The 20806-nt window shown below is 46.0% G+C and overlaps 1 protein-coding gene across 1 annotated transcript in view; it reads right to left on the bottom strand.

Moving 5' to 3' along the window:
• Window positions 1-20806, bottom strand: part of EI24 (EI24 autophagy associated transmembrane protein) — an 89219-nt gene that overhangs the window by 56914 nt on the left and 11499 nt on the right. The window contains exons 2-3 of the mRNA XM_075909260.2: window positions 20497-20642; window positions 17148-17293 (exon numbers count right to left, since the gene is read on the bottom strand). Coding sequence (XP_075765375.1) covers window positions 17148-17293; window positions 20497-20538 — 188 coding nt within the window. The 5' untranslated portion in view covers window positions 20539-20642. The remainder of the gene's footprint in view (window positions 1-17147; window positions 17294-20496; window positions 20643-20806) is intronic.

The following is a 20806-nucleotide window of genomic DNA, read 5'->3' as shown; positions in this document are numbered from 1 at the left end:
AAGTAAAAGCTATTTTAAAAAAATTTGGGATCAGTTGAAATGCAAGTGCTGAGCATCTGCGTTGACAATGCAGCAAACATGACGTGTGCCGTCAAAAATTTCAGCGAGGACAATGAAACTATTTCTACCTCTGAGAACAGGGATGTGGACAGAACTGAAACTATTTTGCCTGATGAAGGAACTAAAGGAATGGATGAAATCAAACTCAACATGGATGCTGCTGCACAATGGGTTAATGACCCTAGCCTCATACTTCCAGCATGGCTTCATGAGGACGACTCAAAAGTCCAACTGATGAGGTGTGGTATTCACACTCTTCAGTTGGGAATCTGGGATGGACTGAACAAAAAACATGTAAAGAAATTTCTGGCAAAAATTTGACAAGTCACTATCAAACTATGAACCCCAAGTATTCGAAGTGTTCTGCTTGATCTACATGGGGTAACTCAATCATTGGATACTGTGACTCACAACATCTACAATGATTGATCGGCTCCTCGTTTTTCAATCTTACTGTGAACAAGTGGCTGCTGCTGGAACAAGAGAACATAAGTTAACAAAAGCTGAATGGGACGAAATGAAGAACCTGCGAGACCTCTTGGCAAAGCCAAACCAAACAACTGTGAATCTTCAAGCTGTTGATGTAACCCTGGGAGTTTTAATGAAGGAATGGTGAAAACTGTCAAAATTCTTGCAAGAAAATGGTGGACAAATTGCAGAAGGAATTCTATCCCCCATGCAGAAACGCGAAGAGTAGCTTTTTGACAATATTCATGTCCTTGCTGGAGTTTATGTTGACCCACAGTATTGGATTCTTCTTACCGCAAAGGAAATACCAAAGGCAAAGGAAGGGCTCCTTGATATTGCTCGATGACTCAAAAAACAATCTAGTTCAGGACTAGATTTAGATCCCAAGAAGGCGATGGGGTCCTGCGAAGGGGACAGAGGTTGTGGAGGCCTTTGAGGAATCTCTTCGTGATTGGGTGGGCAAACACAAATGATCCGTCGATGTGCTCATGGAACACTATGATCACTGCTAAGTGCACTCTGATGGACGAATTGGACAGGCCATCATTCTTGAGATAGTATAGGTAGTCTGGAGAGGAGTCACATGAGGATCGACCTGTGTCCGTTGGCACCAGGATGTGAACTGTTTCCATTTGTGCAGGTAAATCTTTCTAGTGGATGGCCTCCTGCTTTGGAGAAGGACGGTTCTCACTTGTTCTGAACAGTGGAATTCAGCGTGGGGTTGAGGTGAAGTAGTTTGCCTCTGTTTTGAGAAAGAAGGTCACGTCGATATGGTAGCGGGAGAGATGGCTCGACTGACGTGCTGAAGCTATGGGAATCAAATCTGTCTGGACCATGATGAAGCTATTAAGATGACTTAAGCCGAGTCCAACTGAATTTTCTGCAGGATCCTGGGGATCAACGGGACGGGGGGAAATGCACAATGTAGAGGTTTGTTCCAGATGATTAGGAATGTATTGCCCAGGGATCCTCCTTTGCCCAGTCCTACCTGAAAGCAAAACCGGAGATATTTGGAATTGTCCATGGTTGAGAAAAGATCTATTATTGGGTAGCCCCACCTGTGGAAGATGGATTCCGTAACCATTGGATGCAGCTCCCAGTCGTGGTCTGTGGAAAAACTGTGACTCAAAGTATCCGCCATTACGTTGTTGACTCCTGGTAGGTATGATGCTTTGAGGATAACCCCATGCTGGATGCACCAGTTCCAGAGGCAGATAGCCTCCACACAAAGGGATCGCGAACGAGCACCACCCTACCTGTTTATGTAGAAGTGTTTCCCAATTTTATTTGCCTATGGAACTCTTTTAAACTTGAAAGAATTTCGAGGAATCCCATATACAGTGGTGCACCAGCTGAGTAGCTAGGGGAATTTTTTTTTTTTTTTTGTGCTTGACACAAAAGGAGGCCTGGGGGCCAAAATGCAGTCACACACGTCCCAAGTGGGCTTCCAGATCAAAGCGCTACAACACCTCAGGAAGACAGCTGCTTGAGCACCACTGCCCTAATAACAGTCTGGTATATGGAGCTGAAAAAGTCGACCATGAATAAGTAAGGATAATAATGCCAGGAAGGAGGGTAGAGGAGAGGACTTGAGGGTGACGCTTACCTGGCTTGGCACCCTGCTGCAGCAGGGAAAGCCTCCAGGTAGCACACACTTGTTCCTGGAGGGGTGGGAGAAAAGGAGGGAGAGGAAGCTCAGTCCCCCTACCCCCCATGCAGCAGGGATCCCAGAGCAGCTGCATCGCCAGGTCAGGCTTCCCGCTGGCAGGGCATGGGGGGAGGGAGGGGTGTAGAAACCCCGACCTTCCCCACCAGACCAAACTCTGCCTCTTCCCCAGGAAGCTGGGGAGGGGCGTGAGGGAGAGAGCACAGCAGCACATGTGGGGGCAGCAGAGCCCAAGCGCAGCCTGGGTGGGAGGGAGCAGAACCTGAGCGCACCCTGGGTGGAGGGGCAGCACAGCCCGAGCGCACCTCAGGTGGAGGCCAGCAAGCCCGAGCGTGCCCTCGGGGATGGGGGGGCAGCAGAGCCCGAGTGCGCCCCGGGCGGGGGCGAGGAGAGGGGAGAAACAGAGCCCAAGCAGAGTTCCGAGCAGGCAGCAGTTTAAAAATGCTGAGATCCGGGAGCAGCTACTCGGCGCCTCGGACCCAGTCACCCCTTCCCCTCCCAGCAGCAGCGGCCACTGTAAAAGCTGCCACCAGCACACATGGAGGAGGAGGAGGAGGAGCAGGCTGTGCGGCACTGGAGGCCCTGTGGGACAGGGGCAGTCCTGCAGGGTGGGGAAGGGGCCATGTCGTGTGCGGGGGTGGGGCAGCCAAAACCGCGCGCTCCCAGAAACCCGCCCCCGCCAGCAAAGCACCAATGGGGGCTGCCTACGAGCTCTGCAGGGGGTGGGGGAATAGAATTTTTTCACGGAACCCTGAGTTCCACTTTGTGGTACCCCGGGGTTCTGCGGAGCACCATTTGGAAAATACTGATGTAGAACATGGTAGTTGTATTGTCCGTTAGGACATGAACAATGCAGTTGGTAATGGAGGGAGTGAAGTGTCTGCATGCATTCCTGACCACTCAGAGCTTGAGAAGGTTGATGTGCAACAGAGCCTCATGAGGTAACCACCTTCCCTGCACTATGTGGTGGTGCATGTGTGCACCCCATCCTATTAACTTGGCATCCACGGTGATCTGTACCAATGGCTCGGATTGAAGGAAGGGAAACCCAGCAAGGAGGTTGTGATGGGAAGTCCACCATTTGAGAGTCTAGTACATGTACCAGGATGATGATTCACTTCCCGAAAGTATGCTGAGATCGTTTGTAGACCAAAGTTAGCCAGTGCTGCATAGCACGGAAATGGAGATGTGCATATTGGACAACATATGTAGTAGCTGCCATATGGCCCAACAACCAGAGGCAGGTATGGACGGTAGATGACAGGTTCATGGACAGGGTAGTCACCAAGTCCCGAAGTGCACTGAATCATTGGTTTGGTAGGTAGGCCTGGGCTGATATAGAATTGAGGCGAGCCCAGATGAATTTGATGTCTTGAATAGGACTGAGAGTCAACTTCTGTTCATTTATAATGAGTCCAAGATAATCGAATAGATGTCTAGTCTTGGAGACCATCTTGGACATCTCTGTCCGTGATCAGCCTTTGATTAGGCAATCGTCGAGGTATGGGAAGATGATGACCCCCTGTTGTTGAAGATAAACTGCCACTACTGTGAGTACCGTAGAGAAGACGCCGGGAGGAGGTGGGGGGAAGAAGAGGCGAGGAAAGGCCGAAGGGGAGAAGCGTGTACTAAAAACGATCATTCCCCCAACGTGAAACAGAGGTAATGTCTGTGGGAAGGATGTATTGTGACATGAAAGTATGCAAACTTGTAGGTCAAGGGCTGCAAACCAGTGCTAGAATTATTGAAGCCAGTGTGACCATTTTGAAGCGCTGTTTGTGCAGGAACTTCTTTAGCTTGCGAAGATCCAAAATTGGCTTCCAACCTCCCCCAGCCCCCCCAATACGCTTTTCGGTAAGGAAGTAGGTTGAATAGAACCCTCTTCCCCATAGAGGTTGGGTACCCTCTCTATTGCCCTATTTGGAAGGGGTGATCGATGTCTTGCCCGAGAAGGATCTCGTGAGAGGGGGTTCCTGAAGAGGGACGGGGAAGGAAGAAGCGATGTGAAGGGTATAGAGCAGGGATGGGCAATAATTTTTGGTGGGGGGCCACTCCAAGATTTTGATAAGTGGTGAAGGGCTGCACTTCTCTGTGGAGGGGGGTGCAGGGTCTAGGATGGAGGTTGGGTGCAGAAGGGCGCACAGGGTAAGGGACTGGGGTGCAGGAGACAGCATGAGGTCTCAGAGTGTTTGGGTGGAGAAGGGGGTTGTGACCTGGGTCAGAGGATTTGGGTGTAGGTTCAGGGAAGGGGTATGGGTGCAGGAATGGATTCTGGCCTGAGGGAGGAGTGTTGGAGGGGGTACAGGATCTGGGAGGGAATTGTCACCTGGGGCAGGGGGTACAGAGGGTTTGGATGGTGTTCTGGGGGAGGAGGGTGCAGGAGGGATTGGGGTGCCAGAGGCAAGCGCTGGCTGGGAGAAGTTTACCTAATTGTCTCCTGGCCGAAAGACCCATCCTGCTTGAAAATACAGACTGCTCCGTCCATGAGGCTCCCAACTCCGGCTGCCCCAGTCTCTCAGGCCAATCTCTCAGCTCTGATTGGCTTGCTGTTTCCAGCCAATAAGAGCTGAGAGATTGACTGAGGTCAGTTCTTATTGGCTGGTTGTTTCTGGCCAATAGGAGCTAAGGATTGGGCTAGAGACGAGGAGATGGCATGAAGCCTCCCCCCTCCCTGCAGAGCAGAGAAACGTAGGGTCTGTATTAAACGTGGCAGCTACGTGTGCCTGAGGGTCCCGGCAGGGTGGTCCATGGGCTGGATCCTGTGGGTTGGCCGGCTGGATCCAGCCCCTGAGCCGAATTCAGCCCCCGGGCCGAATTTTGCCCAGCCCTGGTATACAGTATTCCACACTGATGATTTTGAGTACCCATCAGTCTGATGTTATCGAGTCCCAATGATGGAAAAAGGGACATAATCTGTGGGCAAACTGGTGTTTCTGGCTTGTTGTCACTGGATGGTTGGGGAGGTCGGCAGACCCTCAACCAAGTTTTCAAATTTGCTATTTGTCAGTCTAGGAGCCGGAGGAGCGTGCTTGAGGTGGACACTTCCTCTGAAGCCGCTGCCTGGATTGATTATACTCATAGGCTACGTCTACACTGGCCCCTTTTCCGAGAGAGGCATGTTAATTTCACAGGTCGTAATAGGGAAATCCGCGGGGGATTTCAATATCCCCCGTGGCATTTAAATAAAAATGTCCGCCACTTTTTCAAAGTAGAAATAAGAGATCCTCCGGAAAAGGGCTTTTTTCCGGAGGATCGGGGCCAGTGTAGACGCTCTTTTCCGGCTTTTCTAAAAGCCGGAAAAAAGTGGCGGACATTTTTATTTAAATGCCACGGGGGATATTGAAATCCCCCGCGGATTTCCCTATTACGACCTGTGAAATTAACATGCCCCTTTCGGAAAAGGGGCCAGTGTAGACGTAGCCTATGAGTATAATCAATTCAGGCAGCAGCTTCAGAGGAAGTGTCCGCCTCAAGCACGCTCCTCCGGCTCCTAGACTGACAAATAGCAAATTTGAAAACTTGGTTGAGGGTCTGCCGACCTCCCCAACCATCCAGTGACAACAAGCCAGAAACACCTACTTTGAAGTAGGAATAAGAGATCCTCCGGAAAAGGGCTTTTTTCCGGAGGATCAGGGCCAGTGTAGACGCTCTTTTCCGGCTTTTCTAAAAGCTGGAAAAAAGCGGCGGACATTTTTATTTAAATGCCGCGGGGGATATTTAAATCCCTCACGGATTTCCCTATTACGACCTGTGAAATTAACATGCCCCTTTCGGAAAAGGGGCCAGTGTAGACGAGTCCATATAGTCTTTGCTGGGGACGGTTGTAATAGTGGTTCTTATTCCTGTTAAAAGGAATGTCTCTCTTTCTCCGGTATGATGATGTGTACACGCCAAGGGTGCAGAGCACGGTACAAGTCTTTACTGTTGTGAAGGATCTCATCTGTGTTAGCCACAAACAGCTTTTGTTTGTTGAAAGGGAGATCCTCTACTTTAGTCTGTAGATCTCTGGGCACCCTTGCTGCATGTAACCAGCAGGCTCTCATCACCACAGCTGTGGCAGTTGCTCTAGACGCTGTATCAGCAACATCTATGGCTGCTAGTAAAGTAGTACGGGTGATGGTGTGTCCCTCGTGAATGACTGCCCTGAGAATGGGCCTCTTGGAGTTGGGTAGATGTTCCATGAATTCAGACAGCTTGGAGTAATTATTGAAATCATGATTAGTCAACAGCACAGAGTAGTTTGCTATTCTAAGCTGCAAAGTGGCTGAGGAACAGGTATTCCTACCACAGAGGTCTAGTTTCTTGTACTCCTCCTCACTGCTTGAAGATTTGAGCTGGGGAGCTTTAGAGTGTTGATTTGCTGCATCTACCACCAATGAGTTTGGCTAGGGATGGGAAAAGAGAAAGTCTAGGTCTTTGGGATGGACAAAGTACTTACTCTTCGTTTTTTTGCAGCTTGGATGCACAGAGGCGGGTATCCACCAAATAGATACTTCCATTATTGCCTCATCAATAGGTAATGCAATCTTTCCTTGAGAGGACGGGTGAATGTCCTTTAAGAGACGATGCTGCTTCTCATAGACTCATAGACCTTAAGGTCAGAAGGGACCATTATGATCATCTAGTCTGACCCCCTGCACAACGCAGGCCACAGAATCTGATCCATCCACTCCTGGAAGAATCCTCTCATCTATAACTCAGATATTGAAGCCTTCAAATAGTTTAAAGACCCTAAGATGCAGAGAATCCTCCAGCTGTGATCTGTGCCCCATGCTACAGAGGAAGGCGAAAAACCTCCAGGGTCTCTGCCAATCTACCCTGAAGGAAAATTCCTTCCTGACCCCAAATATGGTGATCAGCTAAACTCTGAGCATGTGGGCAAGACTCACCAGCCAGACACCCAGGAAAAGTTGTCTATAGTAACTCCTATCATCCCTCCATTGGTCTATTTACCACTGATAATGAAAGGTCAATTAGTTACTAAGATCATGTTATCTCATCAAACCATCCCCTTCATAATCTTATCTGGCTAAGTCTTGAAGCCAGATAGGACTTCTGCACCCACTATTTCCCTTGGAAGGCTGTTCCAGAACTTCACTCCTCTAATTTCAAATTTAAACTTTCTACTAGTCATCTTATATCCATTCATTCTTGTATCCACACTGGTATTAAGCTTAAATAATTCCTCTTCCTCCCTGGTATTTATCCCTCTAATATATTTAAAGAGAGCAATCATGTCTCCCCTCAGCCTTCTTTTGGTTAAGAGTCTCCTTTCATAAGACAGGGTTTTCCATTCCTCGGATCATCCTAGTGGCCCTTCTTTGTACCTGTTCCAGTTTGAATTCATCCTTCTTAAACATGGGAGACAAGAACTGCACACAGTATTCCAAATGAGGTCTCACCAATGCCTTGTATAACGGCACTAACACCTCCTTATCCTTCCTGGAAATATCTCGCCTAATGCATCCCAAGACCATATTAGCCTTTTTCACAGCCATGTCACAATGGCGGCTCATAGTCATCCTATAATCAACCAGGACTCCGAGGACCTTCTCCTCCTCCGTTACTTCCAACTGATGTGTCCCCAGCTTATAACTAAAATTCTTGTTATTAATCCCTAAATGCATAACTTTACACTTCTCATTATTAAATTTCATCCTATTGCTATCACTCCAATTTACAAGGTCATCCAGATCTTCCTGTATGATATCCCAATCCTTTTCTGAATTGGCAATACCTCCCAACTTTGTGTCAACCGCAAATTTTATGAGGACACTCCCACTTTTGGTGCCAATGTCAGTAATAAAAAGATTAAATAAAATTGGCCCCAAAACTGATCCCTGAGGAACTCCGCTAGTAACCTTCCTCCAACCTGACAGTTCACCTTTCCGTATGACCCGCTGTAGTCTCCCCTTTAACCAGTTGCTTATCTCCCTCTCAATTTTCATATTGATCCCCATCTTTTCTAATTCAACCAATAATTCCCCATGTGGTACTGTATCAAATGCCTTACTCAAATCGAGGTAGATTAGATCCACGGCATTTCCTTTATCTAAAAAATCTGTTACTTTCTCAAAAAAGGAGACCAGGTTGGTTTGGCACAATCTACCTTTTATAAAACCATGTTGTAATTTGTCCTAATTTCAATTAACCTCAATATCCCTAACTACTTTCTCCTTCAAAAATTTTTCCAAGATCTTGCATACTACAGATGTCAAACTAACAGGCCTATAGTTACCCGGATCGCTTTTTTCCCCTAATGGACTTGCAATTTCACGTGTCAGTTCCTTTAATATTCTTGGATGAGGATTATCTGGGTCCCCCGATTTACTCCCATTAAGCTGTTCAAGTTTGACTTTTACCTTGGATATGGTAATATCTACCTCCATATCCTTATTCTCATTTGTTATGTTACCTTTCTCCCTAAGCTCTTCATTAGCCTCATTAAAGACTGATGCAAAGTATTTGTTTAGATATTGGGCCATGCCTAGATTATCCTTAACCTCTACTCCATCCTCAGTAATTAGCGGTCCCACTTCTTTTTTTGTTTTTTTTCCCATTTATATGGCTATAAAACCTTTTACTATTGGTTTTAATTCCCTTTGCAAGGTCCAAATCTACATGACTTTTAGCCTCTCACTTTGTCCCTACATGCTCTAACCTCAATAAGGTAGCTTTCTTTGCTGGTCCCTCCCATCTTCCACTCCTTACATGCTTTCTGCTTTTTCTTAATCACCTCTCTGAGATGCTTGCTCATCCAGCTTGGTCTAAAATACCTGCCTTTAAATAGTTTCCCCTTTTTTGGGATACAGGCTTCTGATAGCTTCTGCAACTTTAACTTAAAATAATCCCAGGCCTCCTCTGCTTTTAGATCAATAAATTCTTTAGTCCAATCAACTTCCCTAACTAATTTCCTTAATTTATTAAAGTTAGCCCTTTTGAAATTAAAAACCCTAGTCTCAGATTTATTTTTGTTTATTCTTCCATTTAATTTGAACTGAATTAGCTCATGATCACTCGAGCCAAGGTTGTCCCCTACAGCCATTTCATTTATGAGGTCCTCACTACTCACCAAAACCAAATCTAAAATGGCATTCCCCCTTGTTGGTTCAGCAACTACTTGATGAAGGAATTCATCGGCTATCAAATCTGAGTTCTATTATTATTACTAGCACTTGTTCTCCAATTGATAGCTGGAAAGTTGAAGTCTCCCATGATTACAGAGTTTCCATGAGTATTTATTTCATTAAGAATAGTGATAGAAATGTAGCCGTGTTAGTCTGGTGTATCTGAAACAAAATACAGGACTATGTAGCACTTTAAAGACTAACAAGATGGTTTATTAGATGAGCTTTCGTGGGCCAGACCCACTTCCTCAGATCAAATAGTGGAAGAAAATAGTCACAACCATATATACCAAAGGATACAATTAAAAAAATGAACACATATGAAAAGGACAACTATTTTGATTTGATTTGATTTGTCCTTTTCATATGTGTTCATTTTTTTAATTGTATCCTTTGGTATATATGGTTGTGACTATTTTCTTCCACTATTTGATCTGAGGAAGTGGGTCTGGCCCACGAAAGCTCATCATCTAATAAACCATCTTGTTAGTCTTTAAAGTGCTACATAGTCCTGTACTTCATTAAAAACATTAAAGAGGTCTCTATCCATATCCAAATTAGATCCTGGTGGTCTATAACACACCCCAAACACTATCCCGGAGGAACTGATAGTTTTCTTCCGCAATATGATTTTTGCCCAGAAAGACTCTATCTTCTCCATACCATCACTTATTATTTCTTTACAATCTACCTCATCTTTGATATACAATGCGACTCCACCACCTTTACCCTTATTTCTGTCTTTCCTAAATAGCACATACCCTTCAATACCTGTACTCCAGTCATCCCTAGTATTCCACCATGTTTCTATTATTCCTATAATATCTGGTTTCACTTCCTGGACCAATAGCTCTAGTTACTCCATTTTGTTACCTAGGCTCCTCGCATTGGTGTACAAACATCTTAATTTTTGCTGTTTGGCCTCACTCACATTCTTTACCCAATTTGGCATAGATGTTGTACCTCCAATATGACCTATTAGACTAGTATCTACGCTACCCTTCTTCATGTCCATTCTCCTACCCCCAGCTATATCTTTTCTGACTTCTTTTTCCTCCCTCTCAATGCTAAAATCCGGCGTAGAGATTACCTGGACATCTCCCAACCATCTCCCCCAAATTTCTAGTTTAAAGCTCTCTTAATCAGTTGAGCCAGCCTCCATCCTAGAAGTCTATTTCCCTCCCTACTTAGGTGAAGTCCATCCCGAGAGAACAGTTCTCTGTCCATAAATGCCTCCCAGTGACCATACATCCCAAAGCCCTCCTTATAGCACCACTGCCTGAGCCATCTACTGTGCATCATAATCCTGTCACATCTTAGTTGCCCTTCTTTAGTGGGATTCCGCCTGTTCCTAGAGATCACCTGAGCTTCGATTTCCTTAAGCTTCTTCCCCAGCCTGGCATAGTCTCCCTTGATTCGTTCCAGCAAGAATCTAGCCATATCATTTGTTCTTACATGAAGGATGATCAATGGATTCTTTCCTGCTCCCTTTAGGATCCACTTCTCTTTTACCTCCTAGAGCTGAACCTCTTGGCTGGTGACTACTCTTTTAAAAAGCTCTTGGAACTGTTTCAAGTCGTCTGTAGAATGTGTGACTTCTGGTATTACAGCCTCATCGAGACATGGAGATGGATTATCCTCAAAGGCCTGTTGGGCTTGTGTGATGCTATTTCTCAGCAGGAATTTGGCCCTTTTCCGCCTCTTCTGATTCTGCTGAAGTCAGCAGGGTTTGGGGTGGAGAGGCTGCTGGAAGCTTCCTCGGTGATGCAGATGTACTCATGGAGCGGTGTCTCTTGGGTTCCCAGTAGTCCTACACTGCCCCCCAGGGAGGGTAATATCTAGAGGGGGATATTGCCAGTCCAGGTACCACTGTGAATAGTGAAGTCTTTCATGATAATGTTGAAGTTGACAAGATGTAGCTGGGGAGGAATGCTGCCAAGAAAAAACATTCCTCTGCTCATATTCAGTAACTACAGCGCTTTCATGTGTCAACGGAGGTCTAGTGCAGTGTGAAGATAGGCATGGGGAACAAGCTGACAGAGGGGGACCCTCGAATGAGAGGAGGGGAGAGTTTGGCTGAATGCTATAGGTTTCAGCTACTATTGTGCAATTGGCTTCTGTTTGCACTAAGTAATTAGCCTGCTGCGCCTGTGCTGCAGCCTCCGGTGGGAGGGACCTCCTTGTAGGTGTCAGCTTGGCAGGAGGTGGTCCTGAGGACTTGCAGGGTAGTTTGGCAGGAGGTTCTGTGCTCATTCCCGGCACCAGGTGAATAAACGCGGCAGCTGCGTGTGCCTGAGGGTTCAGGCAGGGTGGTCCACAGGCTGGATCCTGTGGCTTGGTGGGCTTGGGTTGCGGTGGTGCCATGGTTTGTCAGCATGGTCTCTCTGGTGCCACTGATGAATGTGCCAACCCTGAGACAGTGCAGGGTGTGGCTGTGGCGGTGCCTGATAAAGGTCTCGTCGCCAGCTTAGCTGATGTACTCAGCACATCCCCGGTATCCAATCTGGGGGACGGCTTTACAGGTAGTCATCTCGCCAGAGAGACTTTTGCCCTACAGAGTTTATGGAGCAAGGCAGACACGGATCTGTGTTTCACGTCTCACTGAGTTTAAAGTGAGTTGGGGCTCTTCGGAAGGCCACAGAGCCCTTTCAAATATTATCATACGGAGCCACAGTTCTCGGTCACATGCCTCCCCCAACCATCTTAATCAAGAATTGTGCCTATCCAAAACTAGCATGGGATTACATTGGAGACATTTTCATTTTTCAAAGACATTACATGAGAGCCAGGCATGGTAGAGTATTGATGAAGCTCAGGCTGTCTTCTTTCTTCTTCTTCTTCTTTTTTTTTCTTTAAATGGGGAAGCAAAGGGAGAGAACAAATGAAGTGGAGCATGAGGGAAATCAGAGCTGCTGCCGCTGAAGCGGTCCGTTAGGACCGGACCAGGGAAAAACATTTTTTTAAAGAAATAAAGTTGTAACAAGGAATCAATTAACAATGATGAAACAGTAACAAAAAAACAAGCATAGTAACAAGAACTGTGTGAAGGGAACAAGCCCCTGGGGCAAGAGAGATAGGAGCTCCGTCCGCAACTGAGGGCTGTTAGAGAGGAACTGGAAGAGGGAGGGGGAGAAGAGGACAGCTGAGCACGCGAAGCACCAAACAGTCAATGGGGCAAAGCACCTCCTCCGCGTGTGCAGCCCAACAATCATCTGCTAGGAAAAAGCTCTGAACTGCGAGTCCAGGAATCACTCGTCACCAACAGTGGAGCACTCACGGGGACATCAACCGAAGAAGAATCAGGAGGCCCTTCATGCATTACACAACAGAGATTAAAAGCTGCATTGACTAGTGATGACGCCACCTACTCAGCTGCAGTGTCTCCAACTGTCTCTAGGGTCTGTAAATATTCTCGTCTCAGGGTAACACCGATTCCATAAGCAACCCTGGTTACAGAGTAGTATGGCCCAATGTGCGGCAGCTGCTCCTTTAAAACACCGCCTCTGGCGTTTCAAAGGGGCAGCGCCATGGTGCCTGGGGTCAGCTGCGGACTGCCCAGCTGATCCCAGGCTCCCATGGCATTTCCCCGGAACCGGGGATCAGCTGGAGAGACTACCCGCTAGCCCCAGGCTGTACGCGGAGTTCCACATTCCTCCTTTGAAATATACAAGAGCCCCAGTAGAGGCTCTTGTACATTTCAAAGGAGGAATGCGGAAGTGCCTATCGACTAGTCAATTAACCACATTTTAACAACCCTAGTCTCAACCCCATGTGCTTCATTGCAGGGTATGCACACCCAGTCACACCAGCAGAATGGTTTAGTGCATGCAATATAGAAAGCAGGGGCACACCTTACATCCAGGGAGTGTAATTCCGTATCTCTGTCCTGGCATGGGGTTTAGGGAAGAAGACAGGGAGAAAAAGATCCTGATTGACGTGAAAAGGCAACACCATCTTGGGCATAAAGAATGGATGGGGGCACAACTGCATCTAATCCTTATAGAAAACAGTATAAGGTAAGGCTTGGAGGTAAGGGCTTGCACCCTGGTAGAAGCAATACCTACCAGGAAGGCCACTTTATAAGAGGCTGACTATTCAGCAGGTAGCTAGGGTCCCAATAGGGGGCCATGACTCAAGAGAGCATCAAATTCAAGTTCATTGATTATAATGGCTGCTTAACCTGAGGGCAAAGCCAATCCAAACCCTTAAGGTGACAACCCACCACCAGATCCCTGAAGAGGAAACTTCACTCCTGAACTGCGTAGAAAACTGAGATAGCTGCCAGATATATTTTAATAGATGAGACAGACAGATCTTAGCGAAGGAGGTAGTCCAGAAGCAAGGGAAACATGGCCTGCTGGGAAAGAGTACCTTATCAAGGCACCACAAAGAGAACCTCTTCCATTTGGCAAGGTAAGTAGAGGGTTTGCGGCTGCTTATTAAAACTTCTCTGACCGAGTCTGAGTCTTGGAGTTCAAGGTGGCTTGGAGTTCAGGTTCACGTGGCACAGCTGATTGAACTCCTGCGTCCACTCTGTCCTGTCGAATTTTGAGGAGAACCCTAGGTATTAACAGCACTGGTGGGGAGATGTAGATACTTTCCACCTGTCATGGATGAAGCAGTATCTGATAGGGACTGTTGACCTGAAAGGAGCAGAACCACAGGAACTTTCTGTTTAGGCAGGTCACAAACAGGTCCACATGGGGATGACCCCACCCTTGGAAACTGGAGAGGCACATCTGCCCTAAAGAACCAAATCGAGGAATTGAAAGGGCCAGCTGAGGTGATCCAGGACCACTCGTGGGATTTGGAAGGGCCAGTTGAGGTGAGCTGCAAGGTTGTTTTACATGCCCAGAAGGTACAAGGTTTGCATGTGATCATCGTGAGAAATGCAAAGATCCCAGAGGGAGATGGTCTCCAGGCACAGGTGAGAGGAACAAGCACCACCCTGTCAATTGATATAAAACATCAATGTGTTCTTGTCGCTCATCACAATGACATACTTGCCCTGTAGGTGAGGCAGATACACCTGGCAAGTAAGCAGGACTCTCCTGTGTTCCTGGAAATTGATATGCAACATCATTTCCATGCAAGACCATAGTCTTTGTTTGCAAATCGTTTAGGTGTGCCCCCATGTCTAAGCATCCATCACCAGGGTGACCTCTCTCTGGGCCTGCAAACAGGACCCCAGCACACACTATCTAGGGCTGCATCCACCAGACAAAGGATGGCAGCATTGCCAGCAGCATGGTAACCAAGTGGTCAAGACCATCTCTGGAGTTGAGAAGGGCCCCAATGAACTCGATTCTTTGCATAAGAATGAGCGTGGCACAATGAGGAGCAGGCCCAGATGGGACGACATAGCCTTGACCAGTTCCATATACTCAAGCACCTGATGCAGTGACCAGCCCTTGATCAGCCAGTTGTCCAGGTACAGGAAGACCTGCACCCAGTTCCTGTGCAGGAACATGGCCACCACAGCCATGCACTTTGCAAAAACCCTAGGCACCATGGCCAGGCCAAAAGGGCAGCACTGAACTGGTAACGATGGTCTGTACCATAAAACAGAGGAAATGGCGGTGGAGATATGGAAATGTGCATTCTTGATATCGAGGGCAGTGTACCAATCCCCTGGATCCAGTGAGGAAATGAGTGAGGCCAGGGATACAAGGCGAAACTTGAGCTTTCGTATGAACACATTCAGGTTTCTGAAATCCAGTATGGGGCACAGACCCCTTTTGACCTTTGAGATAAGGAAGTGCCAGTAGTAAAATCCTTTGCCCCTGAATTCCTGCTGGACCTCCTCTATCATCATCCTGCGTGAGAAGTGACGTCACCTGCAGGATAAGGAGTTGCTTGTAAGAAGGGTCTCTGAAGAGGGACAGGTAAGGGGGCAGGAGGAGGAGAGGATACAGAATTGGACAGAATATTCCACTCCCACTGTGCTCAGAACCTAGCAGTCTGACGTCATCTGGGCCCAGGCTCAGCAAAAGTGGGATAGATGATTCTCAAAAGGAGCAGACAGATGCCCTCAGATGCACCCTCAAAAATTAGTCTTGGGCCCCAATGGTTGCTTGGAGATAGAGACCAGTGTCAAGACAAACGGGTGCGGACACTCACAGCAGTGGGCTTCTCACAGTGCCAAAGATGACACCGGTGCTGGGGCAAGCTGTGGAGCCATAGTCTGTGTCTAAGGCAGAGCCACTGGTGCCTGACAGGGCCCATGCATTGACGCTAATGGTACCATGAATGCAGATGTAGACCGGTGCCACTGAGGGAAGGTGCTGCGCCTCAAATGTTACTGTCACCACCAATGAGGTCCCGTGCAGCCCCAAACATGTCCAGCATGGAGTCCTCCTCCACTACCACTCACACCGGGGAATCCTCCAATACCAGGCTCAATGGACCAGCCTGTGGGGCCAGAGTCAACAGTGTTAGGAAAGAAGTATTCTGCCCTGGTAGGCTGGGCGCAGTACAGGCTGATTCCAGAGCCTTACTAGATCTTCTGGAGGGCAAACAGCCTCATCCGTTGTCCTCTTCTTGCATGGTACTAGGGAATGGGACTGGTTCAGAGAGGACAACCCCATTTTTAGTGCCGGGAAACCGTGCCAATTCTGCTCTTCAAGGCATGGCACCAATGAGGCTGGCGCAATGCGCACTATGGCACTGGAGTTGCTGGCTGAGGTCTAAGTGCCAACTCCACAAGGATCACTATAAGCCGCTGGTCCCTCTCCATTTTGGTTTGCAGCTTAAGTATAGTGTGTCTGCAGGGGATTTATCAGACAGGTGACCCTCTCCAAGACACTTCAAAAGGAGGTGGAGAGAAGATCTCCTCTGGGCATATGCTTGCCACACTTTGCACATTGTTTGAAACCCTTGGGCCACTGCATGCCCCAGGAGCATGAACAATAGGAGAGGGAAATACACACATCCCAAGCTAACTACTTTAAGTAAATTGAACAAACTAATCTAGAAACAACAAAACCAACACAAGTATGCTATGCTAGAGACTGACTATTTGTGAAGCAAGAAATCAGAAGCTGCAACGACTGTCATTTGCAGAAAAAAGGAACTGAAGTGGGAGTTGGGTTGGCAAAGGTATGCATACAACATTGCAAGGCATCACCACAGGGGACACCAAAACCGACCCAAAGGGTCCCACTAGGGAAAAGTCTTGACAATTGGACACACCATATATGCATATTGGAATATGCATGAGCAATCACTTGAAGAACCCTTTTATTTTCAATCCTGTCATTAACCATGTACATTTTTTTGAATCCTGCTATGCTCTTGGCCTCAGTGACATCTTGATGATATCTTGTGGAAGTGACTGCCACTGGTGTCTTGTTTACAGAGTGTATTTCCTTTAACACATTTTGCATTTGTTACCTGTCTGTTTCAATGAAAATTGGCTCATAAATCCAATTTTAATCACAAAGTATTTCAGAGAAATTCTTACTACATTGTCTTTCAGTTAGTAAGTCCCTGCTATTAAGGAGTGTATTTTCAGCTCAATATATGGAGCGGCAGGTATGAAAATTTGCATATGTGCAGAGGGAAATAGCAGTGTAAATGTCAAATACCCATTCTCCTCAAATTCCCTCCTACCTGGATTACTCTGAAATATCACACATACAGACAAATCTTGCAGACTGGTCCTAATTCAGTGTGATTTTCAATTTTTCCAATCATTTAGGACCTCCATGGTCATATTCAGAACCATTCTGCTTATAAATGATTTTTTTTTGTCTCCTAGCCTGATGGTGGACTGAGAGGGCACAAGCAAATTTGCTAGTATTTAACACTTAAGCTCCTTTCCTCACTTCTCTAGTTTCCGCTCCTCACTCTGAGCTCTCCGTTGGGCAAGCACACTGCTTGCTCTCCTTCTTCTCTGTTCTTCCCTTTTCTGTTGGATTCTGGCATCCAGCTTGGAGATTGTGCATATCCCCCAAATGGAGTCCTTAATTCCCTGCAGGCACAAGAAAACAGCACATCTGAACTCAACATACTTTCAGCAAAGTAAATGTTAAAAGTGATATAGTTAGTTAAAAAATTATCTTCATAAAATTACCCACATTATCTAACCCCCTACATGACAGAAACTGAAGGAATTTTACAAATCATTTCATTATGATAATTGATTCAGTTTACTTTTGTGCATGCCAGTTAGCTTGAACCAAAAAAAATTGCTTGGACAGTTTCACTTTCTGGTGCATGCACTGGCCTAATTTTCTGTCTTTCAGCTATAATCTCATATCTTCCCCTGGAGAATTATAAAGATTTTCCTTTACAGAGGTCTATAAAATCATGACTGGTGTGGAAAAAGTGAATAAGGAAAAGTTATTTACTTATTCCCACAATATAAGAACTAGGGGTCACCAATTGAAATCAATAGACAGCAGGTTTAAAACAAACAAAAGGAAGTTTTACTTCACTAGGTGCAGTCACTAGGTGGGACTCCTTGCCAGAGGATGCAGTGAAGGATAGGACTTTAACAGGATTCAAAAAAGAGCTAGATAAATTCATGGTGGTTAAGTCCATCAATGGCTATTAGACAGGATGGGTAGGAATGGTGTCCTTAGCCTCTGTTTCTCTGGAGGTGGGTGACAAGGAAGGGATCACGTGAGGATTATCTGTTGTGTTTCCTCCCTCTGGGGCATCTGGCATTGGCCACTGTTGGCAAACAGAATACTGGGCTGGATGGACTGTTGGTCTGACCCAGTCTGGCCATTTTATGTTCTGATGTTCCTTGCATTTTGAGCCAACATTTCCATTAATGTTAGCCTTTCAAAAAAATAGTAAACAAGGCCTACATTTTGGGCATACAGGCAGTCCCCGAGTTACGCGGATCCGACTTATGTCGGATCCGCAGTTACGAACGGGGCCCTCCCTCTCCCTGGTCTCCAGCAGACCAGGGAGAGGAAGCAAAGCGGCGGAACACGCGGGCAGCGGAAAGCCCAGATGCGTCTGGGCTGTCCGCTGCCCGCGTGTTCCGCCGCTTTGCTCCCCGTCCCCCTGGTCTGCAGACCAGGGGGACGGGGAGCAAAGCAGAGCAAAGCCGCGGAGCCTGGGGTTCTTAAGTTGAATCTGTATGTAAGTCAGAACTGGCGTCCAGATTCAGCTGCTGTTGAAACTGATCAGTTTCAGCAGCGGCTGAATCTGGACGCCAGTTCTGACTTACATACAGATTCAACTTAAGAACAAACCTACAGTCCCTATCTTGTACGTAACCCGGGGACTGCCTGTACTAAATTTGGGCAGTGGTTTCCCGTTCAATGAAAATCTCATTGTCTAGGTGGGTTTGAGGGGCTGATATATAAAAACTGAAGACTATAACGTCACAGATGTGCATGGTATTTTAAAAGACAAGGTCCCAGCCCCAAGGAGTTTATAGTCTAGTGTAGACAGATGTAGTGAAAATAGCATGTCTAGCGTAGTGAAAATAGCATGTCACAGTAGCAGGATAATAAAACAAGGAAGTGGGAGACTCCTGGGACTGCAATTATTTTTATGTAATCTTGACCATGCTTGAAAGTGGCAACAGAGAGAACCTGTGGCAAGATCAATGGTGGAAGTAGACACACATTCATGAGTTTCTTAGGTGGAATTCAAAGGGGGATAGCAAGGCTGCTAGGAGTAGCAAAGAAGTGAGAGGTTGACCACTGTTTTCCTCCGCTCCCATTATTCCCTCAGACTGGAATTTGGATGAAAGCCAGCAATGGTCATCAGTCAGGAGGGGAAGCCAACAGTGCTTGTAGCCAAGGTTCAGTTCAATTACAGCAGGGGCCCAATGACTTTAGTCAGAACCATTTTAGGCATTTGTAGAAGTGACATTATAATGTAATCTGTTTTTTTAAAGGTATAATTTCTTATTGACTTCCTATTACCTATAGCCTCTCAAAGCCAGAGAATCATTTATTTCTTTGTCTATTTTCTCCAATTAGGCAAAAAGTGCTTTTTTTCCCCTGTCAATTTGTGTATGAAGGTAGAATTAACCTAGCTGGGTTTCTTTACTGCTTTGTTTGTAACACAAGCTGACAAACACAAAACAGTGTTTCAAGGCTCTCCTGAGAACTGGTTCATTTTATTTGTAATTTCTCTCCAAGTGGGAGCAATTATTAGTACAATTTATGATGTATCTTTATACAAAGTTATCTATTCTCTTGTTAGCTTTTTTAATCCATGAAGGGAAAAAAATATAAGGCTAATAATAGTTACACACAGATTTAGGATATGTAAGGCATTTCTGTTTGAACACAAATCAAAATTTGTTATTTACATTTACCTCATCATGTCCTATAGTTACAAGACCAAGGCAATTTGCTCTTCCTGGTTACAAAAAAAAAATCAGCTCCACATTGCTTAAACTCAAAACTAGTGTTAAATCCACAGAGAGCTCCAGAAAAGCACTTGAGAAATTTCAACCTTTTTTTAAAACTGGGTGGGGAAAGTATCATTCATTTAATCCAGTGGGAGTCAGCCTTTCACCTGTGGGCCATCTTTTGCAACACCATCTAAATTGACCATGAACAAATGTCATTTGTACCTGAAAGGTGGCAAGTGTCCTTTGAGAAATAAGCTGGTAAGCTCAGTCAAGCCTTCCCATCACAAAAAATACATAACTGGCCCCTTTCTTGTCAGTTTGAGTGGCAAAGTTCAATTAAGATTATGGCTCAATACTGCAGGGCATTCTGCAGCACACACAGCTATTTGGGGGTTCACTGCAAGCTCAACATTTGCCCAGATCATGCTCAGCAAGGAGAGTCTGTAGTGGTATCATGTTGAACAAAAGTAGCTCCCTCTTATTTCCATGCACACACAAATCCAAAAGAATGCTGAGTGACCAAAAATGGAAATGTTACTGGGTAAAACTGGATAGAGATTAGAATCCTGGTACTTGTGTATGATCTGAACCACTATACTGCTCCATATTTAAAAAAAGAAAAAGGTAACCAGGGTATGAAATCTGAGATTACTCATGGGGGAGGGGGAATATTTTTAATCCACCATTGGCTAGATGAAAGAAAAGGCATCCAAGCAGTAAGGAACAAGATACAATCAAGAAATATACTGATTCGTCTAAGTCAATTTTGCCTATAAATTATGACACCTATGTAAGGAAATTAAAGTTCCTTAAGAGATTCTGGAATCAAGACAAACTGAGAGACTTACCCTGATAAGATCATGAAAGAAAGTTTTCACGCTGTCTGCCATCTCTATGCCAGCATCACCTGATTCCAAAACTATCAACTACAGGGAGAAGGAAAGAGAAGAGTCCAAACCTCTGTCATTGTGTAGATATGGGAATCTTAAGGAGCCTGTGGCAAAGAGAAAAGGAAACATTACCATGGTAGACAAACAAAGAATTCCTCATTTACACACTTCTTTTTGTAATAAAACTGTAAGTTCACCAGCATCTCAGCCATTTAAACAGAAGGCAGATTTCTCCAGGCTATGAGAGTCATTTAACACTTTTTACTAC

This window comes from Pelodiscus sinensis, chromosome 25, assembly GCF_052426305.1.
Source record: "Pelodiscus sinensis isolate ZL-2025 chromosome 25, ASM5242630v1, whole genome shotgun sequence".
Lineage (NCBI taxonomy): Eukaryota > Metazoa > Chordata > Testudines > Trionychidae > Pelodiscus > Pelodiscus sinensis.
The sequence above is the reverse complement of the archived record's forward strand: the minus strand, read 5'-3'. Positions and strand labels throughout refer to the sequence as shown.